A 25,012-nucleotide genomic window follows, 5' to 3' on the forward strand; every position below is an offset into this window, starting at 1 on the left:
AAAGTTACGAGTACGAAGAGCGCATTATTCGTTTATTCGCCGATTGTACGACAAGCTCTAAGTGTGAACATAACTCTTTACTTCCTGTAAAAGAAAAAAGAAAAAAGAAAAAGGAAAAAAGATAAGGGAAAAGGAAAACTAGAAAAAATTTATCTCGATTAATTTGTTGATAGAAATAAATCGACAAATTTCTATCATATCTTAAATACGTAAATTTGCACCTTTCTCGAGATGTAATTTTCTCTCCATATCAAATCTCCCGTTTATAAACAATTTAACGCATTATTCTTTGATATACTCGCCGATATTATCGATATTTCATGCAATTTTCCAAATGAACGATATTTTTTAAAGTAAAACAAAAATTGTGAAAATTGTTTTAAACTGTTCATTACATATGATTTAATTTTAAATCGTTACGGGACATTCGAAACAATATGTAGTTATTTCGATAAATGAAACAAAAAAAAGAGAGAGAGAAAAAGAGAAAAGAAAAAGAACCTTCATCGATTTTCTTCCTTTTGATGTTAAATACGATATCGATTAACAACAGGATATTATTTAAAAAGATATTTGTATCGCTAAAACGATAGCGTTCTCTTTTTCTTTGAAGAAAAAAAGAACAAAGGAAAAAAAAAAAGAGAAAAAGGAGAAAGGACAAGAAAAAAATCCTGATAATAATATTGTACTTTCGTAGTAAAACACAACGCACACCACTTCTCTCTCTCTCTCTCTCTCTCTCTCTCTCTCTCTCTCTCTCTCTCTCTCTCTCTCTCTCTATATATATATATATATATATATATATATATATATATATATATAAGTGTATCTGTTTATTACATCGGAACGACAATGATTTTTTATCTTAGGACATTGAGAAAGAAAAAATTAATCACACAGTTATAAGAGATAACCGTTGTTTATATGCAGACGTAAATATGAGATCGATTGAAATTCTTCCCGTGAGGTGTCCCAACGAGACGCTGTCTTTCGACCGTTTGAAACATAATATATCAGGGTGAAACTTGATAACAGATCGTCTGAAAATAACATACTTGGCCTGTCATATGATCTTATTTTTATTCTTTTTTTTTCTATTTTTTTTTTTTTTTTTTTTTTTTAAATTATCATCAACCATGAGAAACTCATATATGCCTCTTTCCTTATATACATCTCTCCCTCTCTCCCTCTTTCTCTCTCTCTCTTATCCTTTCAAAATGAACACAATACAACATAAATTACAATTATTAATAATAATATTAACTCGATAATCAATCAATTTGCAAAAGTAGCAAATTCTCACTCTCTCTTTCTCTCTCTCTCACCCTCCACCCTCCACCCTCCTGCCCACCCCTTTCTCTTCAAAACAGACAGAATTCACGCACAATACAATGAACAATAAAATAAATCCATAATAATTAACAATAAAATGAATCCGTAATAATTAATTCGGAGAGGTAGCAGATTAATAGGAGATGTATATAACACACTATAGTAATAGCGAAAAGAACAAGGAGGGATGTTGATTTATTTCATCCTATACAAAGGTAAAAGTTCAAAAAAAAAGAAAAAAAAAACTAAACAAAAGAAAAAAGAAAGAAAATCATTAAGCAACGTCTTGCGAATGCGCCATTAATAATAATAATTGTATTAATAATCGGGCAGAATATAGTTAACGACATCGTAATTACCGATCGCAGTTAATTATAATTGTCTTTACGTGAAACGTGTTCATGGTAAGACATTCTTAATTATGATCGATGATGAGACGACGTATATATGTGCATACCTATATGCAATATACATACGTTTGTATGCGTGACACGACGAGAGAATGCGTAGATCTCTTCGTGTGCGATCTCTTCGTCTACGTGCTTTCTTCTAACTAAAAACATTACCGGTGAAATCTTTCATGAAGGACATATTATTACGATAGTACAATAACATAGAGAAAAAAAAAGAGAGAAAGACAAAGAGAGGGGCGGAGAGAGAAAGAGATAAAGAAACAATAACAAATGGATCATTCGAACGCAATAAACGTTTCCTTTGTTTATATGAATCTTTACGAGCGGAAAATCTTATCTTATTGTGTAATGTATTAGAATTCTTAATATAAACGACAACAATCTCGATGAGACGTTTTTATAAAAAATAAAAATAAAAATAAAAATAAAAATAAAAATAAAAATAAATAAATAAATAAATAAATAAATAAAAGAAAAAAGAAGAAAGAAAGAAAATATTATTATCCAAGCGAAACAGATTTGTTTATAGAAATCTAACAATGCCATCAAAATTGTTATCAAGAAATCATTTAATTTACAATGCGAATCTTTCAATAATATCTCCTAACAAAAACATATATAACATAAACATACGATATTACTGTAAAAAGTATCGACTTTTATATACATAACAAGTGCGTATTTAAAAGTTTTGATTTTACGTGAGAAAGAGAGAAAGTAAAAATAATAAGATAAATATAGGAAGGTTTTAAGTTTATAGTTACATACACGATGACGTTGTAAAAGATTAAAATAACGTTCGATAATAATAATCTTTCCTTATTAAACCAATAACAATGGCAAATTCTTATTCAGATATAATAATTATCTTATAACTTGAAATAAATCCGAAATTAGCATTACAGGTTAGACGATTGTATATACGTATCCATATATGTATGTATCTATGTATCTATATATGTATGTATGTATTTATATATGTATATATTTATGTATTTATGTATGTATCTATATATGTAGCTACTTAGTGATGACGTAATTATTCGTAATGCACGCTCGCAACGAGATCACCTTGCGGCAGAGGGGTCCACGTAATATGGCATCTACGCCTAAGGTGGCTGACCAGCCGAGAGAGTTTGCTTACGCAATTCTTTACGTTTACATTACCTAACCGGCTTCCACGAGAGTCTGCGATTCCACCTACGGCACACGTCCGCTCTCTACCGTATGTAGTTAGTATACGTTCTTTTCTTTTCAATTTTTTTTTTGTTTACTATTTACGAAACAAGGCAAACGAACGCATGTTACAATCCAACTTCTCTAATATATATATATATATAAAAGAAAAAAAAACTATTTGTCATGTTGGTTTAGTAATTGTAATAGCATTGACAGCTTATTAATTTGCCACTCTTTTATATTTATAGCCGTATTCTATAGTGAGATTAGATTTTATAAATAATGTAGAGTTGCATACATACATTGCACATATGCATGTTATATATAACAAATGATTTATATATTAAATCATAAATTTATATACATATATATAATTATAAAAAAAAAATAAAATAAAAATAATGTACCCATATTACATACACATATGTATATGCAACTCTATATTTTTAATCTATATTATAAAAAGGGTATGATTTATATATGTACACGCACACACGCACATATATATATATATATATATATATATATATATATATAAGATCATACGTACGTATACGGATTATGCTCGTAAATTTATAAATAATGTATAAGTTCGTTAACCTTTATAATCTAAAATTAGATAAAACTAAAATAGAATTGATAAAAATGATATTGGGGTTAAGTAATAATTATAAATTCAACTATGTTCTATGTATACAAGAGAAGATAGTAGGAGTAAGAGAGATGAGAATGTTATCTTGAGGCCGACGCCCAGATCGATGCCTTCGTCTGAGCTTCCTGAAGGCGGCGGAGGCTGTGTTGAATTCCCGGCTATACGGGATCTTCCTCTCCTAGCATGCCCTTCTATCATAGAGAAAATTCTTGTCTAGGTGGTGTAAGGACTGGAAGGGTGAGAGGATTGCAAAGGGATGCCAGAAATGGATTGCATTGTTACTGTCAGCAGTGATGATTGATGCAACATAGAAATGACCTTTTCCTGTTTTTTAAGAAACTTCGAAACGCGTTTCGTAATGCAAACACATTTCTTATCCTATTTTTATTTCATATCAAAATATATTTATATAAAAATATTTTCTCAATTTTTTTTCTTCTTATCGTTACTCGTTCATACATATTAATCCTTAAGTGCATATAATCAGTAGAATTATATCATATTACTTTTTTTTTTTTTTAATGTACCTATTTAATGGTTTAATGTACAATTATTCAATTTCATTAAAAATTATAATTATATATATATATATATATATATATATATATATATATCATTTATGTTAAATAGAAAAATGTTGAACAGAACAAATGAAACTGCATACTATACTTATATTTAATGGATAATCTAATCTGTTAACTTATTTCAATCTAAAGTAAGTTAATATATTCTTTATTTAATATTAATTTATAACTCTCCAAAATGACGAATATCATTAACAAGTAGATTAAATAATCGTTCGATATGAATTTTGTCATAATAAAAAAAAAAAAAAAATAACGTACGACCCAGATATGAATTAACGTAAGATATGACGATATGACGATTAAGTTTGAACGCATGATATGTGAATGTGTGTGTAAAAGAGAGAGAGAGAGAGAGAGAGACAGAGAAAGAAAGGAGAAAAGGGTAAGGGTAAAAAAAAAGAGAGAGATGAAGCACTCACGAGCGACGATTCGCTCGAGAAGGACCATTAATTTCGAATCCAATTAAAAAGATGGCGATCCAATTAAAACGTCGCTCGGTAGGCATACAGTAGTACGAGGACAGAAGGGCAGAGTGGAGGGGGGGGGGGAGTCTAGAGAGGGGTAGCGCAGAGTGGAGTAAAATTTTCATTAACGAGAAAGTACTCGGGCTGCCTTGAATCGTGCGCACGCGCGTACATACGTACTCTTCATCAGTTGTGTTGTATGCGTGTATGCATGCGTATATCGTATATATATATATATACGTGGACTTTACTCGAATCGAGTGGGTTAAGCGACGTACAGTGGTTCTCAAAATATTTGAAAAAGAAAGAGAGAAAAAGAAAAGAAAAAAAAAAAAAAAAAGACAGAAAATCGCATCTTCTTTAAATTTCATTCTAAAATAATATCGAATGAATTTTTAATCCTCGCTCTTTTATTATATCCTAATAAAATTAAATCGGATATTTTTCTATTTCCTTTTGTTTTCTTTTCTTTCTTTCTTTTTTTTTTAAGTTCGTCGACGTTAAAAAAAATTTTTACATCGAACGTATTAACAAAAGTAATGCGAGAAGAAAAGACGAATATAAATATAAAAATGATGCATTTTTAAAAAACTTAATTTCTATTGATCGTGGATCAACGTAAGAAACTCTTTTACACATACATAAATTTCTTTCATAAGAAATACATAATCATAAATCGCGATAATAGAGAGATACAATAATACGTCCTATGAGCATTAACTTAAACGACATATAATATCTTTAATATAATATTAAGTCGTAATGAATGAAAGAAAATATCCTATTTTTTATATACGATATAATAATAATGTTTATATACGTAATAATAATAATTCTATGATCATTGCAATAACAAGCACCAAACAATAACAGTCTGAAGGTCTCTCAAGGTCCGCAGTTTGAGAACGACTGGCATCGGGCGTCATCCGCTCCGCTTCTACTACTCGAGAGAAACGAAATGGTGGGGGAGAGGGAGGCTTGAGATATAGAAGTGGGGGTAAAACTAGCGCATGCCGTGTACAAAGTCGCGACTACGCAACATACTACGACGCCGTACTTGGCGTACTACGTCGCTCCGTCTCGTTTCGGGCATCGTAACTGCAGTCAGAGAAAGACAGAGAAAGAACAGGTCGTCGACTCGTATCACGACTCACTGACACGATTTTACCATTCTTTCTTTCTCTTTTTTTTTCTTTCTTTCTTTCTTTCTTTCTCTCTCTCTCTCTCTCTCTCTCTCTCTCTCTCTCTCTCTCTCTCTCTCTCTCTCTCTCTCTCTCTCTCTTTTAGTAATTACTAATTAAATAATTAACTAATTGACTGAATTTACATCATACCTCTATTTTATAATACAATTTCGTTCATTCATTAAACGTTGGTACAGGACGAATCAAAAGTTAAAAAAATTACGGTTTGAAGGAAAAAAGAAGAAGAAAAAGAAAAAGAAAAAGAAAAAGAAAAAGAAAAATAAAAAAAAATAAGAAGAAATAAGAAACATTAATCATAAAAAAAGTGACGATTATTTAAAAATCATTTAAGAACTTTCAATACGCCATATGTTTTATACGAATAAATAATGATAATGCTTGTTATATGTATTATTACGTAGTCAACGATGGCTTGTTTAAATTTAACATAAAAGTAAAAATATGGAGATAACGTTTCGTGAAATATCCGTCCATCATAGTTGGCCGACTTTCTCGCACGAGTTCGTCACGAAAATTGTATAGTATTGGTGAATAATACAATACACAGAGAGAGAAATTTTTTTCGCGCAGAATAAGAAGGTCGTTGAACGATAGGAAAACGACACCGACAAAATAGCGCGACAGAAGTAACACCGACAGACGACGACTCAAGTCGTGGCCACTTCTCGTAGGTCGTAAGGCTGCACAACGTGATGTAAAGAGGCCGAGGACAAGCAAGAGATCGATAGATCTCCCGAAATGATTCTCTCTTTCACGCAGCCTACCGATCATAAAATATCGAGTATATACCCTCCCATTTCGAATAAATTTAGATAAGAAAAATCTACTTTTTTTACATGCCGATATAATATTTACCTAACTTTATATATATATATATATATATATATATATATATATATATATACCACCACCCCATCCTCTTATTTTTCGTATCAAAAGATATTTAAAATATTGAGGAAAAAAAACATATTAAGGGGACCGGAAAGTAATGTCACTTTCTTAAATTAAATTCAAACGAATAAATTTTTAACAATTTTTAACAATTTTTAACAATCAAATATCGACATACGCAGAAACGACATTACCTTCTGGTCCTCCTAATATATATATATATATATATATATATATATATATATATATATTCCAAAAATGATAATAAAATATTATTTTAATCAACAGAAATTACAAATTATGATACCTAATCGATGATTTCTATCTCGAATGATCCAAGTTTCTCAAAATTGACTAGATTATTTTTTAATCGAGATATACGTAGTATATAAATATTCAAATAAAAGAAAAAGAAAAAAAATACATATACATAATACGTTACACAAGACGTATAGAAAATCGTCGGAAAGCCTAAATGAAAGCAGAAATCGTTCGTTCTCGAAAGAACGCTCAGGAAGATCGATTCGAAAATGTCGGTCAAACGTTCCATCCATCCCCACCATATCCTGAGAGAGAGAGAGAGAGAGAGAGAGAGAGAGAGAGAGAGAGAGAGAGAGAGAAAGAGAGAAGAAAAACACTCGAGAAATTGTGCCCAGAGATCCTTTTCAAAACGAACGTCCCTCCCTTCTCTTTCTCGCTCTCTCTCTCTCCCTCTGACACATACGTATATGTGTATATACGCATACACATGCAACAACCCTTTTTTTTTTCTTTACTAACTCGTTGCAGTTTCTGCGACGTTATGAATCGGTCGAATAGAATGCGTTGTTGGCTTCACTCGAGCAGGGAGAATAAGGCGTAGGTTCGATGACGTAGAGTACGTATTTTCACTACTACGCCGCGTATATCACGCGACCCGATCCCCCACTACCCTTGCTCGCTAGCATTATACAGTGCACCCCATCTGACCACCCAGCTAAAACACGCCAACAGCAGCGTTGACGCTACAGCATCGCGGCTGTACTTTCTACAAACAGCAGGAGTTCTCGATATTCAACAACCCTTCTCGCACAAGCACGCCCGCACGAGCTGTTTATATGCGTAAACATTAAATGAGCATTAACTTCAATATTCTAATGCAAAATTTAATATCGAATTAAACGATTGTTCGTGATAATATCATTATGATAAGAAAAAAAAATTGCAGTCAACTGAGACGAAAGTAATTAACATTCGTGATTAAATTAGCATTAAGATAATAACGATAGAAAAGTTTTCATTTATTTTTCTTTCTTTTCTTTCTTCATTTCTTTCTTTTTTGTTTAGAGATCTGATCAGAAAAATAATATGAAGGAATAAACGTATTATAAAAAGTTTTATAACATTTACATTCAATTGAATAATCCAAGAGCTAAAATTAAGAATATATTGTCACGTAAAAATTACGAATCGAATTTACATGTTATTTTTCGAGTAAAAGTCACATTTATTACTAAGAAAAAAAATTCTGATAGTAAAGAAAAGAAAAAAGAAAAAAGAAAAAAGAAAGAAAAAAGAAAAAAAATTCAACGACGATAATTATTGGCCCACGCGATATATTAAAGTATATGTATCGTTCTTTTACTACCTTTTTCTATATCACATCTTTGCTAATGCTAAATAAATTTTCCTCGTCTCTCTCCCTCTCTTTTCCTCTCCCTCCCTCTCTCTCTTTCTTCCTCTCTCCCTCTTTCTCTCTCTCTCTCAAGCCCCTCCCTACCCATCCCTTTTAATATCACCAAGCCAGCCAGCCAGCCAGCCGCCACCTACTCCACCTCTTCTTTCACCTCCAACATCGTGCACATTCGTAACCATGGCGATATTGATCGAGCTAGCAAGCAGGCAGCCAGGCAGGAGGCAGGCAGGCAGGCAAGCAGGCAAACAGGCAGGCAAGCAGGCAGGCAGGTAAGAAGGCTGCTTAGTTGGTTGCTTGCTTGCTGTAAGCTTTCCAGCACTAACTGACAAGACAGATTGACAAAACCTGCTCTAACTGACCGATTGAATCATTGATTGTGACTGTTTTAAGTCGTACTAACTTTTTCATCTAGAAGATCATCTAACATAAATATGATAATTTCAACTTGTTACTTTTTCTTCTTCTTCTTCTTCTATTTTCAACCTCCCTTTCTTTCTACTGTTACATCTCGAATTATTCATAAAAGTATCGTGACGTTGCATATAAACGACTTAATGAACGAATCGATAATAGATATACATATGTACATAAGTTACGTGAGTACGTAGTTGAAATATAAAATGTTACATTTACTTTCACCGTGATCTCAATTTAATAAGTTTATCGTGTTAATTTTGTCATTTAATTTAAACACTTCAGTTTCGTTTAAATCTAACTTGAAACGAATATCACTTATTTCGCTCCTTGATATTTGAAAAACATACTTTATATAACTCTGATTTATATATCTCAGGACACAAGGACGAGAACAAGAAAGAGAAAGACAGACGCACACACACACACACACAGACAGAGAGAAAGAGAGAAAGAGAGAGAGAGAGAGAGAGAGAGAGAGAGAGAGAGAGAGAGAGAATTGCACGGTTAGAAATAAGGCGCGAAGAAAAGTGGATCGATAAATCAGAGGATAATCCCAGCTAGCTAGTACATCTCAAGGCGTTTTCACGGATACAATTTTCCTCGATTTTCCGCGCGAGCTACGTGCATCGTCCTTATTGCCTTAGGTAACTTGTCGATGATAAACTGCATAGTAAATCTACTTGAGAAGAGTTAGTTAGTTCTCTTTTTTTTTTGTTCTTCTTCTTCTTCTTTTTCTTCTTCTTTTATATCAATGACATTACCGGAAACTCCCGAGACACCATAAAAATTTGATTTTCTTTAGCTTTAAAAAAGAGGCGTCAAATTTCGCGAATAAGTACGTTTTAAAAACTTGCCTAGGAAAGTTATATCGAACGAGAAAAGTTTAATAATCGCATCGTCCGAGATTATTTCGATTATTTCTCTCGTTAGAAAGAAAATAAGTAAAGAATTATATTAAACAGCTCTCATTGCTTTTTATGTATTCATATTTATCTATATGAATATTATATACACGCACGCACGCACGCACACATATCTTTATGATATGATTTTATAAAATCGATGCATGTTCGATGTATTTTCATCAGTTCCATTAGTATCGAGTCTATAGTAATTACAAATCTTATATATCACTATAATATAGTATAAATTGTAACGTAATAATCACAAAATAATAACAACATATAATTATATATATATATATATGTGTGTGTGTGTGTGTGTGTGTGTGTGTGTGTGCGTGCGCGCGCGTATATAGTAAATTATTATTCTCCTTTACATTGAAATATAATAAGATAGCCCTGATTGTGCGTAAAATTCTACCGTATAATTTACTACCCTGATTATTTCAGTTAATTACAATATTTCGCATTACTTCCTTTCAATCTAAGAAGAGGGGAGAAAAAAAGGAGAGATGAACGAATTTCTATTCGACGTATGAAGGAAGGAAGGAAAGTGTTGCAATAACAAGGTATTATTAGCTATCTCGTTCCGCTGCCGGCGCTAAAGCCAACACGCGAAAGATGTTCTTTTTCTTCTTCTTCTTCCTCTTTCCGCTTCTTCTTCGTTAACCATTCAACCTGTCTCTTTTACATCTATCTTTCGTATTTCTCACGCTCGAGTAAATCGACTGTTTTGTATTTTTCTAAGGACCAAGTTCCTTCCCCGTATGAAAGAAAATATGCAAATCTATTACAATGCACATGTATGTACATAGGTGAAGGAAGGGAAATAAATGTATTGTAATGAAAAACATATAAGCAAACATATGTATTATAAAACAAAATGTATAAGCAAATAGATGCATTGTAATATCTACATGTAATATCTACTTTTAATCACAATAACATACTTTACTAAAGTATATTTGTATAATATCCTTTAGTAATACTATAATAAAATAATTTAGACAATTAAAAAAACGTGAAACAATAATCATGCACGCACATACACACCTATGAACTTTTATTATTCCAGAACGAAAAAATGTCTCACAAAATTTTTATTATTTATTTATATATATATATATAAAAGATAAAAAAAAAAAAGAAATAAAAAAATAAGTAAATAAAAAATAAATAAAAAAAGATAAAACGTGAGATACGATTTTTTGCCCTTAGTCTAACACGCGTATATATTTACATACATATGTACGTACACGTAGACGTCCTTCGAATTACGAATGAATTCTTGAATCACGGCGCGTCTCTCTCCGTGAATATATGTACCAGTAGCATGCAAAGCGCGGTTTCTCGCCTACTCGCCCGCGCGCACACCAAGAAGGACGGTCCACGCGACAGAAGCACGCACATACATATGTAGACAAAGAAAGAAAAAGAGAGACAGAGAGAGAGAAAGAGAGAGAAAGAGAGAGACCATCGCAGAGGCGCAGTAGTCACAAGTATGCACACCCACTCGAACTGCATCCATTCATAAAAGTGGCGAAAGGCCGTAGCTGGCTGGCTGGCTGGCTGACGGCCTCGAGTTCTACGCATCGACAAACACGCGTGTATATGTACGTATATGTAAGAGAGAGAGAGAGAGAGAGAGAGAGAGAGAGAGAGAGAGAGAGAGAGAGAGAGAGAGAGAGAGAGAGAGAGAGAGAGAGAGAGAAAGATACTCGACGTCACATACATACATAAATACGTATGTAGTACACATGTGCATTAATTCACTGCTTGAGAGAGAGAGAGAGAGAGAGAGAGAGAGAGAGAGAGAGAGAGAGAGAGAGAGAGAGAGAGAGAAATTGTGTGCTAATGGCCGATCGCTATCGATGTGCACCACCCGTAGTAAATCCAAACGGACTTCCCGCCAAACTGCGAGCACGCATACACAAACTATGTTATTGTCCGCTCTGAGAACGCTTCTCATGGCTTATTGGATCAGCTGACTTTGAAATTTCTATGCACATTACCTTGGTATCGAATCGATAGAAAATTACATACCCATATATATGCACAAAGCGTATGCGCGCAAACGAACACGCACACGCACATGTACACGCATAATGGAGCAAAATTCTTTAATCGAATATTTTCAATAAACATTCAAAGAGAAAGTACATATGTATGTATGTGCGTATATATATGTGTGTGTTTATGTATGTATGTATGTATATATAACATATTCAAACTTATATTATCATCCGTCGGAAGAGAATAATCAAGGCATGTATCACCACAATGACCATGTCAGTATCATCGAATGAAGAGAGGACGAAGATAGAATAAGAGCAAGAGACAGAGAGAAAGAATCGCGTAAGGTTGAGGTTGGGAAAAGTAAAGTTAGATCGCGCCGGTAGACAACTGCGGCCTGAAAATAGCGCAGTACTCACTGTCTGGCTATGTGGCTGACTATGTGTCTTTTACTCTTGCGACCAGCACCGGCCAACAGCAGCATCGCGTCCATCTGAAACCATACACCCGATGCCGGAACCTTCCTAGCGTTACAACAAAAGTCATCGTTCTACTCAAGTTACTCGACTTTCTTTCTTCGTAACAAAACACATCTCCCTTCTTCAACCCCATCTTCAACCCCATCTTTAACCCCAACCCCAATTTCATTCTCAATCTCCGCCTCAAACCTTTCGATTCTATGTCGTTCTGTAAAAGTACCTTAATAAATCATATTTTCTTGTTTAAATTTTTACATCCTTAGACATTTATTAATCAATTAAAATGATCGTCATTTCCAATCGTTTTTATAAAAATTTGCTAATTTTATAATCTTCCTAACCTTTTTCTCGGAACTATATAAATAAGTATATGATATATTTTATTATAAATTCATTACGTATATATACGTATGAGATATATCCTAAATATATTCAAGTAATCGTTAATAGTTCTGACATTGACACGTGCCGAATATCAAGCTGAGATTTTACAGAGAATCGATGATATTTCTAATATTTCGTAGATAAAATTATAAGAGAATATATTTTCATACCTTTAAGATGTTATATCGCAAAGAAATTTGAAAAAATGTTTGTAATAAAATTTGAGTGCCGGTCGTACGTAAAAAAAAATTTTACTTATTGAAAAAAGAGGGGGAGAAAGAAAGAGAGAGAGAGAGAGAGAGAGAGAGAGAGAGAGAGAGAGAGAGAGAGAGAGAGAATATAAAAAATGAAGAATATTTGAAAATTCGCAGAGAGACAAGATCTAATAATGACACGCCTAAAAAGTGTCTCATGATTAAAAGATGAATCACATATATATTTTTTCTTCTTCTTCTTCTTCTTCTTATTCTTTCTTTTCTATTCCTATGCATTCAAAGTCTAGTCTCGATACTAGTTTCTACCAAGAATCGATGTAATCGACATTCCAAAGGTTACGCGCGAGATAGGGATTTCCATTCTATCCCCACCACCGTTCTAACATTCTTCCTACGTTGACTCTAAAACGTGCTTCCGTCTCTGCTAGTCTCATAAAATTTGATACGTACAGATTCTTTTAACGCCCACATGAACGTGGAATTCTCGTAAACGTGACGTTTAAAAGTGTTCGATAAAATAGTACAAGAATGAATGTTACGAGTTACGAGAATTCTTTTTTCTTTTTTCTTTTCCTTTTCTTTTTTTTTTTTCTTTTAATTTCTATAACTATTTCAATTTTTTTCGCGAATATATATGTAGATAAGATACATGCATATTTAGAGAATGTAAAAAGGAAAAAACTCGAAGATATTTTTAAATGATATTTTAATGGGGAGGAGGGAGGGGGAGGGGAGTGGGAGGGGAATAAAAAAAAGAAAAAAAGAGAAATATCGTTTCTATTAATAACTATATAAACAGGGAAAATTTCTCGTGATAGTTTATGTACAAGTCACGCCCGCGTGATGATCGTGTCTAATAATTGCTAACTGAGGAAGAGAGAAAAAGAGAGAGAGAAAGAGAGAGAGAGAGAGAGAGAGAGAGAGAGAAGAGAGAAGAGAGAGAGAAAGAAAGAGAGAAAGAGAGAGACACGCGATAGGCGATAAGCACGAACGTACTCGCGAACGTACGTACGACCATGACCCAAATTTAAGCTTCCTCTCTTCTCTTCTTTCATCCTACGTTTGATTCATTAAAAATTTGCGGAAGCTTTCGTGCGAAGTGGAACGAATCGGATGTTACAATGGAATAGGTATATATTTTTCCGTGAAATAAACATCATTAACATATTTAATAACATTTTTAATATATCGTCTCTGTCTGTCTCTCTCTCTCTCTCTTTCTTGAACTGTTAAATCTATTCAAAAAAAAGAAAAAAAAAAAAAAATAAAGAAAATTCATTGGATTATGTAACATCGTGAATAATTTTTTGAGACGCAAAATTGGTTTTTGATCTTCTCGTTTCTTTTTTTTTTTTTTTTATTTCCGTTTCTCCGATTCATTTATATACTTGAACTTTAATAATTTCGTGTAACTTTGAATTCACGTATTTATACATCATCCTCACATAACTATTGTAAATTTGATTTAATTTCTTTGTGATAATAAAATTGATTTCTTCCTCGTATTTAGAAATATTAATGTTCGTTGAATATATTGGTAACAATTAGTATAGTGTGATAATTCTAGTACAAGTAGTATGCTATTATTTTCACATTATATAACTTTTTCGTAGATAAGAAAAAAATATTTCGGTTTGAAAAGGTTAATGTAACTGGAGTATACTAGGTAGCTATTAATAAATCGTAATATAACGAAATAATCTATATGATATCATAAATCTTATCGTATGTCAGATTTAATCTAGATGCTCTAAGTGCAATGAAATTGTTTAAAAGACAAAAAAGATGAGAGATAGAAAGAAAGAGAGATAGAACTCGAGGATAGACAAAATATAACTGGTGAAGATAATTTTAGTAAGTTGTAATTTAAGAAAATAATTAATATGATATCATATATAGATCTTATCGCGGATAAGATATAATCTTCGCGATACTAGATTCAAGAGAGTTGCTTTAAAGGCACAAAAAAGTAAAAAAAAAAAGTAAAAAAAAAAAAGAAGAAGAATAAAGAAAAAAGAAAGAAGAAACAAGAAAACAAAATAAACTTAAATCAGCGTGAAGGCAAGAATGCGGGAAAAGACAAAAATAGAAGAAAGAGGGAAGAGGAGAAAGAAGAGAAGAGGGAGGAAAAGGAAAGAGAGAAAAAAAATCGAAAAGAGATAGAGAGGGAGAGAAAGAGAGAGAGAGAGAGAAAGAGAGAAGGAGGAAAGGGAGAGGGAAAGGGAGAGAGAAAGAGAGAAAAAAAGAGACGCGTTCCGCTTCGTTTCGAACAGTCGATGCGGATGTAATAGCGTATCATTAAGTCCGCACGCGAGGAAACTTGGCGCCGCGAAAGCCGTACCGCCGCCGCCGCCGCCGCCGACGCCGCCGCCGCGCGTGTTACGCTACGCTACTCTACTCTCTCAAAAACAACGCTGCAATGCAACAAAACCGACGTATGTTACAACGTTAGACGAACGCGACGTGTAATTAGATACGCATTCCATGACGCGCTCGCTAATATCGTCGATAGGATCTACAAGATTGGCAAAATTCTTTTTGATAAATGTCGCGACATTTTATATCTTCGAATTAATTGAATCTACTATCTCTTAATTGAAATTAAATAATACGAGATTAAAGATTTATCCTATCACGTGCATATGTATATTTCCCAATATTTATCCTAATTTATCTTCACGATATAAGTATGACAAATTTTTATTATCATTCGTCTTCTATAATTTTAGTTCACTTTCAAATCATATATTTACATATGTGGGTGTGTGTGTGTGTGTGTGTGTATTACTTTAATCTTATTTTATTTATTAATTAACAATTAATTTTTATCACGTCGGTAGGTTAATGTTTACTAACTTTAATTTATGTTTTATATAATGCAATTATAGTGTTTAATATAAATTATATCATTTCATCTATCGAAAAAAAATTGTTTTATAAGGGATTAAAAGTATTGGTTTATAAATAATATCGGTTTATAAATAATTTCAATATTGTATGTATAAATAACATTTTTATATATTTCATAGTGATGTATATTATTTTATAAATTGAAGGTTTTTTTTTTGATACATCTATATTCGCATATTACAAAATTTATGATTTAAAAAAACATCATAAAAATAAGTTTTATGTATAATATGCAAATGCAGAGATGCATAGATAAAAAAGAATATTTTTTTTTTTTCCTTAACTTACGGCACAAAAAATAAATTAGAAAAAAAAGTACTTATTTTTACGATATTTTTTTATCAAAAATTATGCAATATACAAATAAAAAAATATATATGAATTATTATCGTTAATTTGTTTATTTAGATATTTATATAAAATATTGAAAATTCTAACACTATACTTTATTAATTATGGTGTACAATCTAATATTTGAGATTGACACAGATAGAATTAAAATATCATATTGTTTGTCGAATTATTTAAATGAAATAGTAAATCAATTCGATAAAAATAATTGAAATATTTCGAACAAAAGCATAATTTTATTATCATTAAAAAAGATTTTGAAAAAGAAATGAGATTTTGAAAATTAAATCCTAAAGTAATAAGATATAAAATAATTTATTCGCTGTGTTCTAAAGGTATATTTGAAGCCAACTAGCACGAGAGAAGCTGTAAGAGCGAACAAAGCACGAGTTGTCGTTTGGATTCCCGCCGTCCTTGCATCTCGAAGCACGCGCACGAGGAGGAGAAAAGGTACGGAACGAGGTCGTGAGAGGGCCAAGGAAAAAGAAAGCTTTCCCGCCCAGCAAAATTCGAAATATTTTTTACTCGATCAAATAAATCCTTTGCAATCTTTATTTTCTATCAAAACTTTTAATTTATTTTTAATAAATTGATTTCATCGAATATATCATGTAACGATAATTAATTTATACCAACCAAGATTTCTAATTAATTAAAATAAACTTAATGGAATATATTTTGTTAGAATAAATTTAAAATGGTGCCACTTTTGGATTTTTTTTTTCTTTCTTTTCTTTTTTCGTTATTTAGAATCAATAGTCTCCGAAAAAAATGCATTTTGATGTTTCAAATTGAAAACAACTATTATTTTATTAAATATTCGAAATATCTATTGCCAATCTTCCCATGCAATAATAAGATCTTTGATCGGACTTACATTGAATATTTTACAGTAAGCTTAATGTAATCTGACGACATTCTTCAACTATACTCTGCTAAAGTTCTTTTAAAGCCGGTTAAATGGCATATACTCTGGATTATAAATATCCAGACAGATAAAAAAAAAAAGAAAAAATAGCAAATCAAATTAATAGATAAATTTAGCTTTCAAATAAGTCAAAGTACAGCTTTCCAGTCAAATTATAATATTCAATAAAAAGAATATAGATAATTTTGTTATAATACCAATTCACACACATACATTCATCGAGAAATGCACTATGTACTGCAAAATGTTTGATGTAAACTGATGAGCAATGATTTTTTTAATGCATGGATTTCGACGATACACATTTTGAATATTTAATAAAAGTTTTCTTTTTTCAACCTGAAATTGCATTTTCTCGGAAAGTATTGACTTAAAATAAAAAAAAAAAAATAAAAATAAAAATATATTATATCATAAGAACTCATCGAAAACAAAATTGATCTGTCCTGGTGATATTTTCAAAACAATCATTAAATTTCATAATAATCCTGGTCGGACAGTTTTAGAACTCATTAGAAGTTAAATATTAATTAAATAATAAATTAGTCGATCCAATGATCATCCATTAACTGTAAACGCTTAACATACAGATATAATTACGCGTATGAATGTTCACATCAAACATATATTTTAATTAATTTAAATATGCATATAATTATACTATACCTACTAATAATAATCATAATTATCGAGAACAAATTACCCTTAAAATGGAAATAAGACATGTATGATTTGAAAATAAGAAGGAAAAAAAAGAAATTGATTAATAATATAATCTAAAAAGTATCAATAATCGGTTGATCAAGTATCAATGAAAAGTATCAATAATGATTGATGATTGAAAATAATATGATTTTAATTTTTTAATCGATTACTAATGATCGACTTTCTATTCAAATACCTCTTTTTTTTTCTTTTTTTTTTTTATTTACTTTTCTTTAGATTTATGTTTCTCTTCGAAATGTTTTCGATGGCAATGTATATATATATATATATTTATACACACACACAGAAAATATGTCTCTGTGTATACGCAGGTACGATATAAGCGTAGATTGTCACCGTTACACGTGGATCTCGGCAATGCTCAAAGCTACGAAGAAGTAGTAGTCGTGAGACAAGAAAGGTGCACTTTTCTTTTATTTCTGTCTGGCAAGAGCCGAAGGAAAATGGGTCGAGGCGCTCGAGACGCGACGCGCTCTTCTCTTCCTCCTACTCTTCTCTCCCGAGCTCGCTTCGAGAAACGACCGCCGCGGCCGTTTCGTTTCGCTCCCTCGGAAATCGGAGCTCCCGTCAAAGGTCTCTCTTCCACATATATATATATACGCGTAGATAGAAAAGGGAGACGCCAAAAGAAAGAAAGAAAGAAAGAAAGAAAGAAAGAAAGAAAGAAAGAAAAAAAGAAAGAAAGAAAAAAAGAAAGAAAGAAACAAACAAACAAACAAAGAAAATAAAAAAATAAAAAATAATAAGAAATAAATTATTCCAAAAAAGAATTAACAAAATGAAATTTTTCCAATAAAAAAGAAATTAAGTAATTATATAACAAAATAATAAAAATTGTAATAGGAATATCTACGTGTATATATATATATATATATATATATATAGCTATACGTAAATTCTCATATAAAATGATATTTAAACAATCCTAGGTTTCGATATAATGTTGGCTAGAAATTTTTAGATTTTTAGATTTTCATTCCTTTATCATTTTATATATTTTTTTGAAATACATATGTGGTTTTTTTCCTCTTTTCTTTTTTTTTCTTTTTTTTTCTTTAACTACTTGAATTTTTGACAAAAATATATTCCTGTTTGTCACGTCAATGTTATTTATATAACTTAAAAAGAGAACAAAAGAAAAAATGAAACAATGTAAAAAAAAAAAACAAATTTGGAAGCTAATATCGTCTTTTTTCTCTTTTTTTTTCCCTCCATTAAATCCGAATATTCACAAAACACAATTTATATAAAGCGACATTTTTACGGAACGAAATATCCCTGTTTTACGAGGATTATCCATATGTATATAATAATATCATCGCATACTTCTTTTTTTTTTTCTTTTTCTTTTTCTTTCTTTTTTTTTTTTTTTTTTATTTCTAACCATGTTCAACCTTAAATTTAACCTTAACTATAACCTGCATAGATATTTACCGAATAACTGTGACTGTATAGATATTCAACGAAGAATTGTATTGTCTCTATGATGAATAATGTATTATGAATTTAACATAACGTAACATTATCTCTATTTTATTCTATGATTTTATCTCCCATTTACCATTACACAGCAAAATATTTTTTGACGATAAAATATTTATTATATGTTAAAGAAATTCAGTTCTTTCGATTTTTGTATCATTTTAAAAGAAATCGCTTAGGTAGCGTCCTCGATAATGCAACGTATGTATAGCGTTAAATATGTGAGAACATAATTTCGAATTTAAGTTAGAAAGGATAAAGGTTAGACAGAATAATCGAAGAAAAGAAAAGGACAGAGTTTAGAGCAGGTGCAGGTTGAGAGTAAGATAGAAAAAAAGAAAAAAAGATCTGGAATAATATTTAATGGCGATAAAATATAACAAAAATAATCAAAAGCAACAGAATAAATATATTATCGACGAACTAAAGCAAACGATATAAAATGGCAGATATTAGATAAAAAAGATTTATTTTTAACACATATAAAGAAAAAGAGAGAGAGAGAGAGAGAGAGAGAGAGAGAGAGAGAGAGAGAGAGAAATCGAAGAAAAAAATGAACAAAAAAATAATACAGTAGAAATATAAATTAAAATAAATTCAAAATTCAAGTATTAGTAATAAATATGTATGCACACATAAATATGAATAAGAAATCTGTTGTATTGTTTTTCGTTAACTCTTTATAAAACAATTTTTTCAATCTATCTATACAAAAATAATATAAAATGAAACTTATAAATAATCTTTTATAATATTAATATAATTATAATATAATAATTATAACTTATAGTTAGTTATAAGTAATAACTTTAGGTATATTAATCTGTGATATTTTCGTGACAAAAAATAGAATAAAGCGTTAAAAAATATAAATACACACACACACACACATACGATTGTATATAACTTAAAAATTATACGAGTTAAATATGAAAATTATAAAATTATAAAGTGTTAAATACAAAAACAATTCGTTCTTTTATCCTTCAAACTGTTTCAATCCTTCCTTCGTATTTTAACGTATACAACTTAAACATATTATATATAAATATGTTTTATATTTATAAATGATTCGTGTAATGGATGTATCACGTGCGTGAAAGTATATATATAATATTTCGTCAAAATGGAACACCATTGATCGGTGGAAGGCTATTCGAGATCTTGCTTCTCATGCAATATCTTCCTCTCGAAACAAAGTGCTTTAACGGCATGATGAGTTATGTACATAGACAGTTCCAAATATATGACGAGACATGTGATGAAAGAAGGAGAGAAAATGTAAAAGAAAAAAAAAAAAAAAAAGAAAAAAAAAGAAAAAAAAAATAAACAAAAGAAAAGAAAAGAAAAAAAATAAAGGAAAGGTAAAAAAAACAGAGGGAAAGAACTTGTTTGATGGTAATCAAACTAAATCGATCCTTCCTCCAGCACAGATAACATATTGGAGGAAGTATTATTAAATAGGATCGCGACTACAGGGTAAATTCAACATATTGTCCCTGTAAATATGTCAATCGGGTAACTTCTTTCATGTTGGATAAAAAAAAAGAAAAAAAAAAAAGAGAGAATTCAAATATGATCAATGACATGATATCTGATTGGTCTCTTATTATTACCATTTCACAAGAATTAATCGACGCAAATGATTTCTATGTTAGGCCCACTGCAAGATCCATTAAGAGATGCGAGAGAAAATATCATCGAGCATGACAGAGTCATAAAGAAAAGTTTGAAAATGCAATATAACACATTGGTGCCGACTAAAAAAAAAAAAACAAAAAAAAAAATTCATCGTCCTTTATTTAATGATTAAGAAGGAGATAATAACTCATGGAAAAATATATTTATCACATTTGATAAATAATATAAGAAAATGAAGAATTTCATAATACATCTATTTGACGATTTAAAAAGTTTCTTTCAACTTTGTATTATAAAAAAAAAAAAAAAATATATATATATATATTAACCAACAAAATCCAAACAATTTTAATAACCTTTTTAATGATAATAGATTCGGCACAAACGTGTTACATTCGAATTGAGGAAGATGAATCGTTAAAATCGAAAAGATTCACAAAACCGAATCAAAAACAATTTCATTAACTTACCTTGGAAAGTTTCTCGCCCTCGTGATGTGGTAGCAACGTCCTAAGAGATTGGAAACCGGCGTTGATACTCTGCATACGACGTCGCTCATTGCTGTTGGCGATTTCTCGCCGCATCCGCTTTTCCTGCTCCATGTGGCTACGCGGTGTGACACGTCCAACGTTATTACCACCGCCAGCACCGGTATTACCCGAAGCAACGTTTTGGCCACCTACACGACGAGCTGTTACTGTGTTACTCTTTGATTGTTGTTGTTGTTGTTGTTGAGTATCCGCGGCCTCAACGGCCGCCACGCTCGTCACCGAGCTCTCCTCCACTTTCTCGATACTACTGTAACAAAACATACGAGAATAGAATATTAAGTACTAAATGATGAAAAAAAAGTACAATAATAATAATAATAATTATAATAATAATAATAATAATAATAATGTAAAATTAAAGTTCTCACGTTTTTCGATTTCGTAAAAAAAAAAGAAGAAATAAAAAAAAGACAGATGAAAGATCATTCATTTTACGTCGCAAATATGTATGTATACATATAAAAAAAGGCGGGTAGGGAGAAGAAGGAAAAAAAGAAGAAAGATAAGAGGAAAATTTATATAATGTTTATTATTCATTGCTTCGTATTATGATTACTCCGAGGTTTTCTTTTTAGTAGCCAAATATAGTCGCCGCGTCAGAACGAACCATCAGAGAAAGTGTGAAAAATAAGGGAAAGCGGCTTTCTTTTTTCTTCTAGAAGCTTTTAAGAAAATTGACATAACGCGTAGACACATCCGTCTTGGTGATGACATCGAACAGAAATCATACTCAAAACGAAAACTTAAAAATATATCTATCTATATTGGAAAAGAAGTTTAGTGTCAAAAAAAAAAAAAAAAAAAAAAAAAAAATAAAAAAAAAAAAAAAAAAAAAAAAAAATAAATAAATAAATAAATAAATAAAATAAAAATCAAATAACAAAATAACAAAAAAAAGAAACGTTTTGTAAATAATACTATTTAGATGCGTTCTTTATAAAAGCACAAAACGATAATAATTTAATAATAAAAAATGGAAGACGTCTCGAGCGTGTCTTCTTCAATGATAGGTACATAACGTATATAAAAAGTAGAGTACAAGAAACGATAGGATTTTATTCAATAAACGAGACAGCGTCGCTCAAATACGGCATTAGATGTCAATCAACGTACGACACAGACAAGGGGAGTGTTTACGTTCGTAGAAAAGCTTATTGAGAAACAACACAGGCATTGGTACGAGCCATTAATGGGTAACGAGACATTCCAAGGAGAAAAGAAATGCTTAAGGGAAAAAGAAAAAAAAAAAAAAAAAAAGAAAAAAAAAAGAGGAAAAAAGAGAAAAAAAATAAAAAATAAAAAAAAAATAAAAAAACAAACAAACAAATAAACAATCAAAATAAGAACTTATCATTTTCAACAAAATGTCCAAAATTAAGATATTATTTTTAATTCGGATGCATTTACGAATAAAACAATCACATACTAAAAAAAAAAAAGAAAAAAAAAAGAAAAAAAAAACATATACTTCGAAAATCGCACTAATACAAGGACAATACGTATCTTTCTTCGTGGGTTAAAAATACCATGAATTGATAAGATACATATGTATGTAATAGGTTACATTCGCGTGGCAGCCGTATCTAAAAAGTGAAACTCGGTTAAATGTGTAAAGGTAACCTTCTATTTGCTATTAATATACATATATATATATATATATATGTGTGTGTGTGTGTGTGTGTGTACATCATATATATATATGCATACATATATATATACATATATATGCACACGCATGTAATCATTCGGACGTAGAGGAGACACGTATGAAATACACGATATACATACAGAAAGAGAAAAATAAAAAGAGAGAAAAAGATAGAAAGAGAAAGAGAAAGAGAAAGAGAAAGAGAGAAATGTGCTTCGTAGTGGTAAATCGTGGATCGTTGCTGACGATATACGCTGTTTTGCTATCTCTCTCGCACACTCAGCTCGCGTGAGTCACCAACAGCTGATGGCTGGCGCCACTCAGCTGGTTGTTACCGGTGCCCGAGCGTCGCTATCTCCAACCGTCGCGATCAGCTGCGCGCGAGTGAGAGAGATAGAGAGACAGAAGCTAGAAAACGCGAACGGAAAGGACGTTCCGCTGACTCGAAGAAGAACACAGAGAGTAGGTAGGATGTCAGTCTGTCTCTCTCTGTCCCTCTCTTTCTCTCTCTCTCTCTCTTTCTCTCTGTGTATTTGCCTTGACGAGAGAGGATCTATAAAGTTAGATCGTTGCTCGCGCTCTTTTTCCTTGATCGACGACGTGTACGCGCATGCCGCCTTCGTTCTTCTTTCTTTCTTTCTCTCGTTTTCTGCCACCAATCATGATTTATTCTGTGCGAAGTCAATCGCCTTCTTAGATTTACTAAGAGACTAATACGTCTGCTTTTTCTTTTCTTTTCTGTTTTCTTTGTTTTTTTCTTTTCTTTTCTTTTTTCTTTTTTCTTTTTTTCTTGTCTTATTTCTTTTTCCGTAACTTCGTTTTTTAACATGACTTTATAACTAACGCATATAGATCACTCTAATCATTTTAGATTAAAATATCACGATCTTTTAAATGGGGGAAATGAAAAGCCAGATGTTTGATATGCTTCTGGAATTTCTAATACACTTAAACACAAGTAGTAGACAGGAATAAAACGAATTTAAAAATTTTTAAAGAGCTAAATTTATACAACCTTTCGCGTCCATAAGCCTTTCTTAAAGGAAAGATTAAGTGTTCTGAAATATTCGTTCATAAATCATTAAAGCCCCAAGATTATTACATCTCTAAATGATCGAAGATATTATATTAATTTGATTGATTGAAATTAAATAAATAAGTATCGATAATAAAAAGATATAAAATTTAATCGTCATAAAACTATACTAATAATCATAACGTTTTGCTTTAGGTTTTTTTTCAGCATGCAATAAATGATAAAGAGTCATTATGATTGTATGCCATCGATCTGGATACAAGTTCGATACTTGTACACGAGAAAGATTAAAAAAAAAAAAAAAAAATAGAAAACTGGAATACTCAAACGTTTATAAAAAATCAATTGAGATAACAGTCTCCCCCGTCCTCCTTTTACGTCCACTCAAAAAAAAAATCCTATTCGTATACTTACGATTACTCTATCTAGTCGTATCACAACCGATTGATAAAGATTGATAGTTTATAACGATAACAAACAGAAAATAAGAACAGAGAAGATGCGCTTGAATACATCGGCATGATTTTTGAATTGGATTAATGCTATTCATTTCGCATAAACATGATATTTTTTATTACGTGCAATGATCATATAATAAAACCACCCTTGTTAACCATCTTTGATCTTAACCATTAAATTCATAATAATTTTATATATGTATACCTATTCATTCGATCCCTAAATTCAATAGATACAGGTATTAAAACCGCACAATGATCCTGATTGCTATAAGATAGGGATGAAGGGATAACAAAAGACACGTGAAAAGGGGAAGAAAAAAATGAAGAAAAAAAAAATAAGAAAGAACTACGAAAAGAAAAGAAAAAGAAAAGAAAAGCAAAGAAAGGAACAGAACAGAAAAGAGAAGAACAGAGAAGAAGAAAAAAAGAAAATACGTAGGCTAAAAAGACGCATAGACTGTTCAGTCATG

General features: G+C 31.2%; 1 protein-coding gene across 2 annotated transcripts in view; it reads right to left on the minus strand.

The window, feature by feature from the left end:
• The window catches only part of crp (transcription factor cropped), a 60,811-nt gene that overhangs the window by 29,577 nt on the left and 6,222 nt on the right, over window positions 1-25,012 (minus strand). The window contains exon 2 of one of the 2 annotated variants that reach the window (XM_085659771.1): window positions 21,317-21,641. In XM_085659771.1, coding sequence (XP_085515897.1) covers window positions 21,317-21,641 — 325 coding nt within the window. Of the gene's footprint in view, window positions 1-21,316; window positions 21,645-25,012 lie in introns of both variants that reach the window. The other variant, XM_085659770.1, reaches the window with a different exon arrangement.

Source organism: Vespa mandarinia, chromosome 10, assembly GCF_050613455.1.
Source record: "Vespa mandarinia isolate Hongniang chromosome 10, ASM5061345v1, whole genome shotgun sequence".
Classification (NCBI taxonomy): Eukaryota; Metazoa; Arthropoda; class Insecta; order Hymenoptera; family Vespidae; genus Vespa; species Vespa mandarinia.